The sequence below is a fragment of the Panulirus ornatus genome, chromosome 11 (assembly GCF_036320965.1).
Source record: "Panulirus ornatus isolate Po-2019 chromosome 11, ASM3632096v1, whole genome shotgun sequence".
NCBI lineage: Eukaryota > Metazoa > Arthropoda > Malacostraca > Decapoda > Palinuridae > Panulirus > Panulirus ornatus.
Genome location: NC_092234.1, coordinates 34,615,111 through 34,630,306, shown reverse-complemented (window position 1 = coordinate 34,630,306; position 15,196 = coordinate 34,615,111). Strand labels below are relative to the sequence as shown.

The 15,196-nt window shown below is 40.9% G+C and overlaps 1 protein-coding gene across 1 annotated transcript in view; it reads left to right on the top strand.

Moving 5' to 3' along the window:
- Nucleotides 1–15,196, top strand: part of Pdss2 (Decaprenyl diphosphate synthase subunit 2) — a 54,982-nt gene that overhangs the window by 20,354 nt on the left and 19,432 nt on the right. Inside the window, exons 4-5 of the mRNA XM_071666773.1 lie at nucleotides 1,394–1,592; nucleotides 6,553–6,695. Coding sequence (XP_071522874.1) covers nucleotides 1,394–1,592; nucleotides 6,553–6,695 — 342 coding nt within the window. The remainder of the gene's footprint in view (nucleotides 1–1,393; nucleotides 1,593–6,552; nucleotides 6,696–15,196) is intronic.

The window sequence follows — 15,196 nt, the reverse complement described above, 5'->3', positions numbered from 1 at the left end:
GGCCTTGGACAGAAATGTAGAGGATTAGGTAATTAGGTTTGAAATGAAATGTTTGAGGACAGTATGTGGTGTGAGGAGGGTTGATTGAATGAGAGACAATAGGGTTTGAGATATGTGTGGTAGTAAGAAGTGTATATATGAGAGAGCTGAAGGTGTGCTGAAACGGTATGGACATATGGAGGGGATAACTAATAATGTATACATAGAAGTGGAGGGAACCAGGGAAAGGAGGAAACCAAGGAGGTGGAAGGATAGAGTGAAAGATGCTTTGAAGGATCAGGACCTTAACATTTAGGAGAGTACAAGGTGTTTATGGGATAGAACGGACTTGGGCAGTGTGGTTTACATGGGATGACATGATTTAAGTGGGCTGAGGTGAGGCACATGAAGTGATTAGGGGTAATGTCTGTGGGGTCTGGTTGTGGATAGGTGGCTCTGATTTCAGTGCATTATACATGACAGTTTATAAGTGGATGTAAGCAAATGAGACCATTTCTTTGTTTCTGGCACTACCTCACTGATATGGGAAATGGCAAACATGCATGAAAAAATTATCTGAGGCTTAGATTTAGATACCTTAACTGTGAAGTCTGTTGATTTGTTTGCATTTTGCTGCTGCTGTTCGTTGTTACTTGGCTTTAGGTCATGGGAGACTGTTACAACAAAATCTTTTTACCATTTGCAACTCATCAGAGTTCATATTGCAGTTTGTCTTTTTTTTTTTTTTTTTACTGCTAATGCATCAAACTTTGTATATATTTTTTTCATATTAAGGTTCATTTGTCACTTGCTAGCTCAGTCTATGAGCTTGTTGAAGTCAACTCACAGCTTTAGATAATCAAATGCTGTTATAGCATCATTTCCAATTTTGGTAGCATTCACAAAGTTTGATATTTTATACTTTTGTTCTTTATTGGTATGAATAATGCATATCAAAAAGAGAATTTACCCCAAGACAGATCTGTTTGGCACAGCAATCTAAGGCTTGCCTCCTGGTTGCCATTCTTGTTATCATCTAACCAGTTTTTTTTAGCTGTCAGAATACAACACTGTTTTGTACTATGGAACTTCACATTGTTATGAATCTTGTATGAAATGTCTTTAAAATATAGATAAATGACAACTTCATTTTTATCATGGCAAGTAGAAGTATAGTAGAAGTAAAGCAGAATGGTCAGATATTGATTTGATTGGAAACTGTGCCTCAGATTGCTAATTAAGTAGTGATCTTCAGAATGATTTACTGTTTTTCTTGAGTAAAAGGATGATATGTATTCTGTGTTTCTCAAAACAAATATTTCCCATAAGATCATCATTTAAATTTTCTACATTTAACTGTAGACAACTACCTTTTTTTTACCATCGTATCTACTAACATCTAAATGACTTCCAGCCAACGAAGTCTAGCTGAGATCACCGAGATGATTCATACAGCTCACCTGATTCATAAAGGGGTGGTCAACCTCTCACCAACAGTGTTTGATGGCACCACCCTGCAGGACATGGAGTTTGGCAACAAGATTGCCATTTTATCTGGTGATTACCTCCTAGCCAATGCTTGTACTGGCTTGGCTACACTCAGAAATACTATGGTGAGTTATTTAGTCCCTCTGGGGGGCAGGACATGTTGGATTGATAAGAGTATTTTGAGATGTAAGTTGAAAAGCCAAAGACTGAAAGGCTGAGTTGGGACTTTCTAAAGATTTGAAATGAGAAACTCAAGGAGCTTCAACTTTCTTATATACAGGTTGAGAATCCATTATCCAAAATCCATGACACTAAACTTGTTTCTGATTTTGGAATTTTTCAGTTTTCAGAATATTGATATAGTTTGTTAGCTCACCCAGTGGGGATCCAGGACGAAGTCTGACCCTATAGTTGGTACACATGCCTATTGCATTTGTTCCAAGTAATGAATTATGATTGTTATATGAGATCTAAACTGTTTATGAACAGTATTGTTTTATATTTACCTCTGAGAATTTTTAGGAAATCAATGAAACTTCTGATTCCAGTACAGGGAGTCCCTGCGGAATGGTGGCAGCTCTCAGAGCTTTAGTGACGTCCGTGAATTAGAGTAGAAGTTTGTTGGATAACTGAGTTTTCACAACAGCAACAGATATGAAGATTTTTTTAATATTCATTTCAGTTGATAATGAAATATTTGAATATTTAGATTCTGATTGTCACCTTATGTGGAACATGGTTTTCATATTCTTAATGTACAATGAAAGTGAGATCTACATAACTTAAGAATGTTGAAATAGGTTATATAACGGCCAAACACATCAACAAGGTAATATGATGGCTAATCACATCAGCAAACTTAAATATCACATACTGAACTGGATGAACCTACTTTTGATGACTTGACAAACTGTTCACTTCACCTACATCTCACTCCACCACCAGCTGTCTCAATCCCTCATCACCAATATTCCCAGTAAGAATCATTACTTATTTGAGTTATTAGCAAGAACTATTCCTCAGGAAAACATCAGGACTTTAGCTAGGGAGGAAGCAGTCTTCCTTAGTGGGAAGCAAAGGAGGCATGAACTGCACCACACACTAGTGTGTGATGACTGGTGCGTAAGTTAACATGTACCATAATAAAGTTGATCCACAGTGGTATCATGGGGTGGGCAAAATCTGCATGACTTGCAGGAAAAATAAAAGAACATCTTCCCATTTTTTTTTTCCAAGACTTTGTCAGGGGGAATAACAAGAATATTACATGAAGGTATATATTCTAGCCTGAGGCACTTGAGGAACAAGGTTACACCTGAGGAATATGGCACCCAACCTGAACTCACATAAATTCAGTCCAGGCTATGGTGAGTTGTGCATATTTACTGTAATGCATGAGTAATGTGGTGAGTGAAGCAGTTATGCTGGTGTTGTTAAAACATAGCTTACCTTTATTTTGTAAAGCTTACCTATAAATTTACCTTAATGTTATTGAAACATTGCTTATTTGATTTATTAATGGAGAATTAGTGAGGCTTCATAGTGAGCCAGCACTTTAATGGTTGTCAGATCATCTTTCTCTAACCCAGGTAGCTACTTCTCCTTTCTACCTCACCCACACATACACTGCTGGCATTCTGTCCACAAGCATACAATCTCTCCCAATCACACATAACAACTTGCACAACTCATTCTTCATAACTAGATATTCCTGCAGTGAGCAGTGTGTGCTAGCTCTGCCTTTTGACAAAATGGTAGGAGCAATAGATAGAAGTAGTAGGTTGGAACATTAGCGAGAAGCATTAGGTAGAAACATTTGGTAGAATTAGCAGGTAGGAACATTAGGTGGGAGCATCAGGTAGAAGTAGAAGGTTGGAAAATTAGGCAGGAATACTTGGTAGACAGGTTGAATTCGGTAGGAACATTAGGTACTAGCGTCTGTGCTAGAGTGTCCCACTGCCGGTGGCTTGTTAAGGGTGAGACATTAAAAGGTAAGAAATGACAGGAGTTCAGTTGTGGAGACTTTTGGTGTGGCCAGCCCCTTGAGGAATTTCCAGAAGGGAACAGACTTCAAGGATATATACAGATAATTAGATAGCCTGTACTTGAGGAAAATAATGGGTATGAAGCCAGATAAGAGGCAGTGTTCCTTGGTAGGAAATAAAGGTGGTGTGCATTGCTTCACAGACAGCAAGTTCTGCCAGAGTACAACTGTAATTTAGCTTTAGTACAATACCTTCATTGTCTTTTTGATCTCAAATAAACCTCAGTATAATGCAGTTGACATCCAAAAATTGTTTGTGATAAAACTTTTGAGTTTTTGGTTGATGACTGTGCATCAGGGGGATCACCAGAAAACATTGTAACATTTTGTTTATCAACCTCACTTATCAATGAAGTTGAGGATATTGTTGCATTTCACTAGTAAACAGGTAAGATAGAATCATTGTTTCATTCATGTTGGTTATATAGATATTTAGTTCATCAGTAATTGCATTAGGCATTGAGTTCTGCTTATAGTGTGGATTCAAATTACTGATACAATGATATTCTGCTATGACAATAGTTGGGAATGTAACCCCTTCATTATATGAAGACCTCTGTAGCTGGATTTGTCTTTGTGGTAGACAGTGCAGCTTTTCCCTTTTTATGTAGCTAAAACAAAGATTCAAATATGTAAGGAAACAAAGCACATGACAGCTGATCAGATTGGTGCCATATTGCGTTAGAGAGAACAAGGTACTAAATTTTATGTATTTGTTGTACTTTGTCACTGTTTCCTGCATTAGCGAGGTAGCACAAGGAAACAGACGAAAGAATGGCCCAACCCACTGTGTATTGCTGTAATTTAGCACCACACCTGCATTGCCTTGGAAGTTTGCTTTTGGTTTTTGGAATTTAGGATAATGGATTCTTGACCTCTGTATTCAGTATCTGGCAAAAAATATAATCTGAAGAATACCATTTAAAATAAGGCATTCATGTGTTAGGTTTTATCTGCAAAACATCCAGTCACATGCTTGTGGTGTGGTTATCATATACCTGTCAGCATGGTACTGCCTTAGAAGTCAGATGACCTGTTTTGCCTTTTCAGGTACCCCATGTTATTGAGATGTGGAAGGATGCAACTTTGATTGGAGGAATGCAACTTTTCCTTGCAGTCCTTGTGTGTAGTGATATTTTCACTATTTCTGTTCTGGATTATATTTTTTTTCAACCATTAACTAAGCATGGATCCTAAGAAGTTGTCTCAAAAAGAAAAGGCACTTATTTCTTGCTTGAAAGGTAAGAAAATGTATACAAGCAAAATTTCAAAATACACTGGTTGGGCAGAGTCCACCGCATAGACCTCCCTAAAAAACTTAGTCTAGTTGACGTAGGTGGACCAGTCAAGTAATAATCTGATGGAGATGGGTTTTTTGACACCTCACACTCCATCAAGTTATCTGTTGCCATGCTTGTCTTCCTTGGTCGACTGGACCTAGCTTTTCAGGGAAGGATAATGTTAGAAGGAATCCAAACAAATGTCCAGATGGTGGACATGACCTTGCTAGTTCATCTTGACATCTTGTTCCCAAATATCCTTGTTTCCAAGCATGATTATAGGCCTTTTCTTCCTGACACAATTTCTAAGGACCTATAGTTAGTTACTAGTAAAGAAAAAATTCACGTAGGACAGAGATAGCAAAAATATCATGAAACACAAGGACAGTGAGAAAAAGTTGCCTCCTTCCCCTCTCAGCACCATGGGGTAACTGAAGTGGCACATCATACCATCAGTCTTCTAAGATTTTACCATGCTGACCGACATATGACATCCATACTGTAAGTGAGTATTAGGATTTATAACAGAAACAACATCTGACTCATGAGAAATAATAAAACATGCATGGAAAAAGTACAGAACAGTTAAAAGAAGGCTTGGCATATGGTTGAAATCACATGAGCCATGAATTGATAGACACATGATGTAGGTGGCAGCTGAGTAGATAATCGTATGCAAGAGGCAAGATGAGTGTAAAGCATTACATACTAGCTTGGCCATTTCAACTAAATCTTATCTTAGGTATTTATAGGTAGGTAGGTACTTTCATTTAAGAACAACATTGGCTGTACTGACTGGACAGTTACAGCCTCTCTCTCTCTCCCAAAAACATATCCACAATCCAATCTTGAACCCACCTCCCTCATATGTACACCCATCTGAAGCTACACTTCCCAGACGTATAAAGGTTACGTCGTCCCATCTGTGTGCTCGACACCACCCATCTCTCTAATGTTATATTGGTTCATTACACCTCAAGATCTCCCATGACCAAGATACACTTTCCTGTCTGAAGACACCTCACACATACACTATTACTGCACATCATGATTTTTGGTCCTGCCAGTTGGACATGGAAACCTCCTGAACATGTGAGAACCCCACAGAACAGGAAGGTAAGGTGTCACTAAAATGAACATCTTGCATAATTGAATGAATACAGTGTTTATTTTGCTGTATACTATTAAAGGGAGTAAAAGTGTGCTTGTTTTCTTGAATTATGTTCCCATGTTCTTAGATTACAAGGATACAGCCATTCCTTTCATTCACATGCATCCACAACTGATTTTTAGCATGGAAAATTGAATGAAAGTTTCTGCATTTAATGTGTTGCTTAATTTTTCTCTGTACACTAATTAAATTCATCATGTGAAACATTTCCATTTGCACCTTGATTTTCATGCAGAAAATGGCTTCATTTCTCTTAATGAAAAAGTATTCAATAGCTTCTTGTTGCTCTTAAGAGTTTATTCACTGAACCTGTCCCTGTCTTTGCAGTTAACTGCTTCCTTTGCTTTCACCTGTATTGCCATAGTTTCTGTACTTGCAGACCATCTTAAAAGGCCTTCACCTTTACATGTATATAAAGAGAACTGAAGGAAGGGTAGAAAGATAGAGTAATGAAATATCTATTTCACAGTTGGGTTGTGATAGGGAAAGTGCAAAAACCTATGAATAGCATGATAGTTGCAGATTCTGAAAATGCTGTGTATGTTGCAATAAATGTGTTTGCTAATAAGTAGATTCTTTTATCTGTGGAGGTGGTGGAGCTCATCAGTACTGCTATCAGTGACTTTATGGAGGCAGAATTCATTGGAGAACGTGACAATCAGGGAAATCCAATTCCTGATGCCACAATTACTATGCGTGACTGGGAGGAAAAGAACTTCTTGGCAGCAGGTAGGTTATCTGTTTTATTATTACTATTATTATTATTATTATTACGCAGTTTTATCCCTGGGGATAGGGGATTAAGAATACTTCCCACGTATTCCCTGCGTGTCGTAGAAGGCGACTAAAAGGGAAGGGAGCGGGGGGCTGGAAATCCTCCCCTCTCGTTTTTTTTTTTCATTTTCCAAAAGAAGGAACAGAGGGGGCCAGGTGAGGATATTCCAAAAAAGGCCCAGTCCTCTGTTCTTAACGCTACCTCGCTAACGCGGGAAATGGCGAATAGTTTAAAAGAAGAGAAGTTGTGCGCAGGAGGGTGGATGTGCTGGAAATGAGATGTTTGAGGACAATAGGTGGTGTAAGGTGGTTTGATTGAGTAAGTAATGTAAGGGTAAGAGAGATGTGTGGAAATAAAAAGAGCGTGGTTGAGAGAGCAGAAGAGGGTGTTTTGAAATGGTTTGGGCACATGGAGAGAATGAGGGAGGAAAGATTGACCAAGAGGATATATGTGTCGGAGGTGGAGGGAACGAGGAGAAGAGGGAGACCAAATTGGAGGTGGAAAGATGGAGTGAAAAAGATTTTGAGTGATCGGGGCCTGAACATGCAGGAGGGTGAAAGGCGGGCAAGGAATAGAGTGAATTGGATCGATGTGGTATACCGGGGTTGACGTGCTGTCAGTGGATTGAATCAGGGCATGTGAAGCGTCTGGGGTGACCCATGGAAAGCTGTGTGGTGCCTGGATGTGGGGGGGGGGGAGCTGTGGTTTCGGGCATTATTGCATGACAGCCAGAGACTGAGTGTGAACGAATGAGGCCTTTGTTGTCTTTTCCTAGTGCTACCCCGCACACATGAGGGGGGAGGGGGATGGTATTCCATGTGTGGTGGGGTGGCGATGGGAATGAATAAAGGCAAACAGTGTGAATTGTGTGCATGGGTATATATGTATGTGTCTGTGTGTGTATATATATGTGTACATTGAGATGTATAGGTATGTATATTGCGTGTGTGGACGTGTGTGTATATACATGTGTATGGGGGTGGGTTCGTCTGTTTCCTTGCGCTACCTTGCAAACGCGGGAGACAGCGACAAAGCAAAATATAAATAATAAATGAATTATTATTATTATTGTTATTATTTATTATTATTATTATTATTATTATTGTTGTTATTATTATTATTATTATTATTATTATTATAGGATTACATGTTAATTGATAGGTGTGTATAAGAGACTGGGATGTTAATGTGCTGAGAGGGGCAGGTAGGGATGTCTGATCACTATCTTGTGGAGGCGAAGGTGAGGATTTGTAGAGGTTTTCAAAAAAGAAGAGATAATGTTGGGGAGAAGATAGTGGTCAGAGTAAGTGAGCTTGGAAAGGAGACTTGTGTGAGGAAGTACCAGGAGAGATTGAGTGTGGAATGGCCAAATGTTAGAGCAAATGGCGTGAGGGGAGTGGTTGAGGAATGATAAAGGTGGAAGGTGAGCAGATTAGAAAGGGTAGTGAGTGGTAGGATGAAAGAGAAAAGAGAGGCGTTTAGACGATGCATGCAAGGAAGGAGTGCAGATGATTGGGAGATGTATAAAAGAAAGTAGCAGGAGGTCAAGAGAAAGATGCAAAGGTCGAAAAAGAGGGGAGATGAGTGTTGGGGTGAGAGAGTATCATTCAATTATAGGAAGAATAAAAAGATGTTTTGGAAGGAGGTAAATAAGGTGCTTAGGACAAGAGATCAAATGGGAACATCAATGAAGGGGGCAAGTGGGGAGGTATTAACAGGTAATGACGAAGTTAGAAGGAGATGGAGTGAGTATTTTCAAGGCTTGTTGAAATGGTTTGGACATATGGAGAGAATGAGTGTGGGAAGATTGAGAGAGAGGATATATGTGTCAAAGGTGGAGGAACCAAGAAGCGGGAGACCAAATTGGAGGTGGAAGGATGGAGTGAAATAGATTTTGAGCAATCAGGGCCTGAACATACAGGAGGGTGAGAGGTGTGCAAGGAATAGAGTGATGTGGTATACCAGGGTCACCATGCTGTCAGTGGACTGAAACAGGGCATGTGAAGTGTCTGGGGTAAACCATGGAAAGGTCTGTGGGGCCTGGATGTGGATAGGGAACTGTGGTTTTCGTGTATTGCACATGACAGCTAGAGACTGAGTGTGAACAAATGTGGCCTTTTTTGTCTGTTTTTGTGGTGCTACCTCGCTGAAGTGGGAAGTAGCGATGCTGTTTGCTGTGGGATTGGGTAGCTTTGGGAATGGATGAAGGCAAGCAAGTATGAATACGTACAGTTGTATATATGTAGATGCTTATGTGTGTGTATGTATATGTTGATATGTATATGTGTGTACATGGGCGTTGCTGTATATATATGTGTAAATGAGTGGATGGACCATTCATTGTCTGTTTCCTGGTGCTACCTTGCTGATGTGGAAAGTGGCAATTTTGTATAAGAAAATTATTATTATTATACTTGATCGCCATTTCCTGTGTTAGCGAGTTAGCGCCAGGAAACATAGACGAAGAATGGCCTATCCCCTCATATAGACACATATATACATACACGTACATATACATAACATATATGTGATGTGAGAAGGAGATGGAGTAAGTATTTTGAAGGTTTGTTGAATGTGTTTGATGATAGAGTGGCAGATATAGGGTGTTTTGGTCGAGGTGGTGTGCAAAGTGAGAGGGTTAGGGAAAATGATTTGGTAAACAGAGAAGAGGTAGTGAAAGCTTTGCGGAAGATGAAAGCCGGCAAGGCAGCAGGTTTGGATGGTATTGCAGTGGAATTTATTAAAAAAGGGGGTGACTGTATTGTTGACTGGTTGGTAAGGTTATTTAATGTATGTATGACTCATGGTGAGGTGCCTGAGGATTGGCAGAATGCGTGCATAGTGCCATTGTACAAAGGCAAAGGGGATAAGAGTGAGTGCTCAAATTACAGAGGTATAAGTTTGTTGAGTATTCCTGGTAAATTATATGGGAGGGTATTGATTGAGAGGGTGAAGGCATGTACAGAGCATCAGATTGGGGAGGAGCAGTGTGGTTTCAGAAGTGGTAGAGGATGTGTGGATCAGGTGTTTGCTTTGAAGAATGTATGTGAGAAATACTTAGAAAAGCAAATGGATTTGTATGTAGCATTTATGGATCTGGAGAAGGCATATGATAGAGTTGATAGAGATGCTCTGTGGAAGGTATTAAGAATATATGGTGTGGGAGGAAAGTTGTTAGAAGCAGTGAAAAGTTTTTATCGAGGATGTAAGGCATGTGTACGTGTAGGAAGAGAGGAAAGTGATTGGTTCTCAGTGAATGTAGGTTTGCGGCAGGGGTGTGTGATGTCTCCATGGTTGTTTAATTTGTTTATGGATGGGGTTGTTAGGGAGGTAAATGCAAGAGTTTTGGAAAGAGGGGCAAGTATGAAGTCTGTTGGGGATGAGAGAGCTTGGGAAGTGAGTCAGTTGTTGTTCGCTGATGATACAGCGCTGGTGGCTGATTCATGTGAGAAACTGCAGAAGCTGGTGACTGAGTTTGGTAAAGTGTGTGGAAGAAGAAAGTTAAGAGTAAATGTGAATAAGAGCAAGGTTATTAGGTACAGTAGGGTTGAGGATCAAGTCAATTGGGAGGTGAGTTTGAATGGAGAAAAACTGGAGGAAGTGAAGTGTTTTAGATATCTGGGAGTGGATCTGGCAGCGGATGGAACCATGGAAGCGGAAGTGGATCATAGGGTGGGGGAGGGGGCGAAAATTCTGGGGGCCTTGAAGAATGTGTGGAAGTCGAGAACATTATCTCGGAAAGCAAAAATGGGTATGTTTGAAGGAATAGTGGTTCCAACAATGTTGTATGGTTGCGAGGCGTGGGCTATGGATAGAGTTGTGCGCAGGAGGATGGATGTGCTGGAAATGAGATGTTTGAGGACAATGTGTGGTGTGAGGTGGTTTGATCGAGTGAGTAACGTAAGGGTAAGAGAGGTGTGTGGAAATAAAAAGAGCGTGGTTAAGAGAGCAGAAGAGGGTGTTTTGAAGTGGTTTGGGCACATGGAGAGGATGAGTGAGGAAAGATTGACCAAGAGGATATATGTGTCGGAGGTGGAGGGAACAAGGAGAAGAGGGAGACCAAATTGGAGGTGGAAAGATGGAGTGAAAAAGATTTTGTGTGATCGGGGCCTGAACATGCAGGAGGGTGAAAGGAGGGCAAGGAATAGAGTGAATTGGAGCGATGTGGTATACCGGGGTTGACGTGCTGTCAGTGGATTGAATCAAGGCATGTGAAGCGTCTGGGGTAAGCCATGGAATGCTGTGTAGGTATGTATATTTGCGTGTGTGGACGTATGTATATACATGTGTATGGGGGGGGTTGGGCCATTTCTTTCGTCTGTTTCCTTGCGCTACCTCGCAAACGCAGGAGACAGCGACAAAGTATAAAAAAAAAAAAAAAAAAAACATATATATACATACACAGACGTATACATATATATGCATGTACATATTTGTACTTGCTTGCCTTCATCCATCCCGGTGCCAACCTGTGCCCCTCAGGAAACAGCATTGCCACCCCCCCACGTTGCAAAGTAGTGCCAGGAAAACAGACAAAAAAAAAAAAGAAAAGTCCACATTCATTTAGCTGTCATGTATAATGCACAGAAACCACAGATTCCTATTCACATCCAGGTCCCCACAGACCTTTTCATGGTTTACCCCAGATGTCTCATATACCCTGGTTCAGTCCAATATACCACACCATTCCAATTCATTCTTACTCCTTGAACACCTCTCATCCTCCTACATGTTCAGGCCCCAATTGCTCAAAATCTTTTTCTCTCTATTCTTCCACCTCCAGTTAGGTCTCCTGCTTCTCATTGCTCCCTCCACCTCTGATACACATATCCTCTTTGTCAACCTTTCCTCAGTCATTTGTTCCATATGTCCAAACCATTTCAACACACCATCTTCTGCTCACTAAACCACACTTTTTATTACCATACATCTCTCTTACCCCTTCATTAGTTACTCAATCAGACCACCTCACACCACATATTATCCTCAGACATTTCATTTCCAACACATCCACCCTCCTCCGTACAACCCTATCTATAGCCCATGCCTTGCAACCGTATAATATTTTTGGAACTACTATTCCTTCAAACATACCCATTTTTGTGCTCCGAGACAACGTTCTCTCTTTCCACACATTCTTCACTGCTCCCAGAACCTTTGCCCCCTCCACCACCCTATGACTCTACTGCTTCCATGGTTCCATTCGCTGCTAAGTCCACTCCCAGATATCTAAAACACTTCACTTCCTTCAATTTTTCTCCATTCAAACTTACAACCCAACTAACTTGTTCCTCAACCCTGCTGATTCACACATCCTCTACCACTTATAAAACCGCACTGCTCCTCCCCAATTTGATGCTCTATACATGCCTTCACCCCCTCAGTCGATATCCTCCAATATAATTTTCCAGGAATACTCAACAAACATATTCCTTTGTAGTTTGAACACTCACCCTTATCCCCTTTGCCTTTGTACAGTGGCACTATACATACTTTCTGCCAATCCTCAGGCACTTCACCATGATCCATACCTACTCTGAATATCCTTACCAACCAATCAACAACACAGTCACCCCCTTTCTTAAAAAATTTATTGCAGTATCATCCAATCCCGCTGCCTTACCGGATTTCATTTTCTGCAATGCTTTCACCATATCTTCTCATTTCACCAAACCACTCTCCTTAACTCTCTCTTTTTTCACACTACCCAAGCCAAAACACCCTGCACATGCCATTCTATCATCAAACTTATTCAACAAACCTTCAAAATACTCACTCCATCTCCTTTTCATTTCATCACTACTTGTTATAACTTCCCACCTTACTCCCTTCACTGGTGTTTCCATTTGCTCTCTTGTCTTACGCACCTTGTTTACCTCCTTCCAAAACATCTTTTTATTATCCGTAAAGTTTAATGATATTCTCGTATCCCAACACTCATTGGCCATTTTTTTTTTCAACCCTTGCACATTCTTGACCTCCTGCAGCATTCTCTTATATATCTCCCAGTCATTTGCACTTCTTCCTTGCAAGTATTGTCCAAACGCCTCTCTTTTCACTTTCACTAACATCTTTACATCTTCGTCCCACCACTCACTACCCTTTCTAATCTGCCCACCTCCCACCTTTCTCATGCCACATGCATCTCTTGCACATGCTATCACTGCTTCCCTAAATACATCCCATTCCTCACCCACCCCCCTCATGTCATTTGCCTCCTCCACTTTCCACTCTACACTCAATCTCTCCTGGTACTTTCTCACACAAGTGACCATTCCAAGCTCACTTACTCTCACTACTCTCTTCTCCCCGACATTGTATCTTCTTTTTTGAAAACCTCTACAAATCTTCACCTCTGCCTTCACCAGATATTGATCAGACATCCCACCAGCTGCCCTTCTCAACCCATTAACTTTCAAAAGTCTCTCTTTTACATGCCTATCAATTGACACGTTATCTAATAATGCCGTTTGACCATTTCTCCTACTCACATACACATACTTGTGTATATCTCGGAAAGCAAAAATGGGTATGTTTGAAGGAATAGTGGTTCCAACAATGTTATATGGATGCGAGGCGTAGGCTATAGATAGGGTTGTGCAAAGGAGGATGGGTGTGTTGGAAATGAGATGTCTGAGGAGTATGTGGTGTGAGGTGGTTTGATCGAGTATGTAATGAAAGGGTAAGAGAGATGTGTGGTAATAAAAATAGTGTGGTTGAGAGAGCAGAAGAGGGTGTCTTGAAGTGGTTTGGTCACATTGAGAGAATGAGTGAAGAAAGATTGACAAAGAGGATATATGTATCAGAGGTGGAGGGAACGAGAAGTGGGAGATGAAATTGGAGGTGGAAGGATGGAGTGAAAAAGATTTTGAGTGATCGGGGCCTGAACATACAGGAGGGTGAGAGGCCTGCAAGGAATAGTGAATTGGAACGATGTGGTATACCGGGGTCGACATGCTGTCAGTGGATTGAACCAGGGCATATGAAGTGTCTGGGGTAAACCATGGAAAGTTTTGTGGGGCCTAGATGTGGAAAGGGAGCTGTGGTATCGGTACATTATACATGACAACTATAGACTGAGTGTGAATGAATGTGGCCTCTATTGTCTTTTTCCTGGTGCTACCTCACGCTCGTGTGGGGGAAGGGGGTAGTCATTTCATGTGTGGTAGTGTGGCAACGGGAATGAATAAAGGCAGCAAGTATGAATTATGTACCTGTGGGTATATGTCTGTGTATGTATGTATGTATGTATGTATGTATGGATGGTATTGCAGTGGAATTTATTAAAAAAGGGGGTGACTGTATTGTTGACTGGTTGGTAAGGTTATTTAATGTATGTATGACTCATGGTGAGGTGCCTGAGGATTGGCGGAATGCGTGCATAGTGCCATTGTACAAAGGCAAAGGGGATAAGAGTGAGTGCTCAAATTACAGAGGTATAAGTTTGTTGAGTATTCCTGGCAAATTGTATGGGAGGGTATTGATTGAGAGGGTGAAGGCATGTACAGAGCATCAGATTGGGGAAGAGCAGTGTGGTTTCAGAAGTGGTAGAGGATGTGTGGATCAGGTGTTTGCTTTGAAGAATGTATGTGAGAAATACTTAGAAAAGCAAATGGATTTGTATGTAGCATTTATGGATCTGGAGAAGGCATATGATAGAGTTGATAGAGATGCTCTGTGGAAGGTATTAAGAATATATGGTGTGGGAGGCAAGTTGTTAGAAGCAGTGAAAAGTTTTTATTGAGGATGTAAGGCATGTGTACGTGTAGGAAGAGAGGAAAGTGATTGGTTCTCAGTGAATGTAGGTTTGTGGCAGGGGTGTGTGATGTCTCCATGGTTGTTTAATTTGTTTATGGATGGGGTTGTTAGGGAGGTGAATGCAAGAGTTTTGGAAAGAGGGGCAAGGATGAAGTCTGTTGGGGATGAGAGAGCTTGGGAAGTGAGTCAGTTGTTGTTCGCTGATGATACAGCGCTGGTGGCTGATTCACGTGAGAAACTGCAGAAGCTGGTGACTGAGTTTGGTAAAGTGTGTGGAAGAAGAAAGTTAAGAGTAAATGTGAATAAGAGCAAGGTTATTAGGTACAGTAGGGTTGAGGGTCAAGTCAATTGGGAGGTGAGTTTGAATGGAGAAAAACTGGAGGAAGTGAAGTGTTTTAGATATCTGGGAGTGGATCTGGCAGCGGATGGAACCATGGAAGCGGAAGTGGATCATAGGTGGGGGAGGGGGCGAAAATTCTGGGAGCCTTGAAGAATGTGTGGAAGTCGAGAACATTATCTTGGAAAGCAAAAATGGGTATGTTTGAAGGAATAGTGGTTCCAACAGTGTTGTATGGTTGCGAGGCGTGGGCTATGGATAGAGTTGTGCGCAGGGGGTGGATGTGCTGGAAATGAGATGTTTGAGGACAATAGGTGGTGTAAGGTGGTTTGATTGAGTAAGTAATGTAAGGGTAAGAGAGATG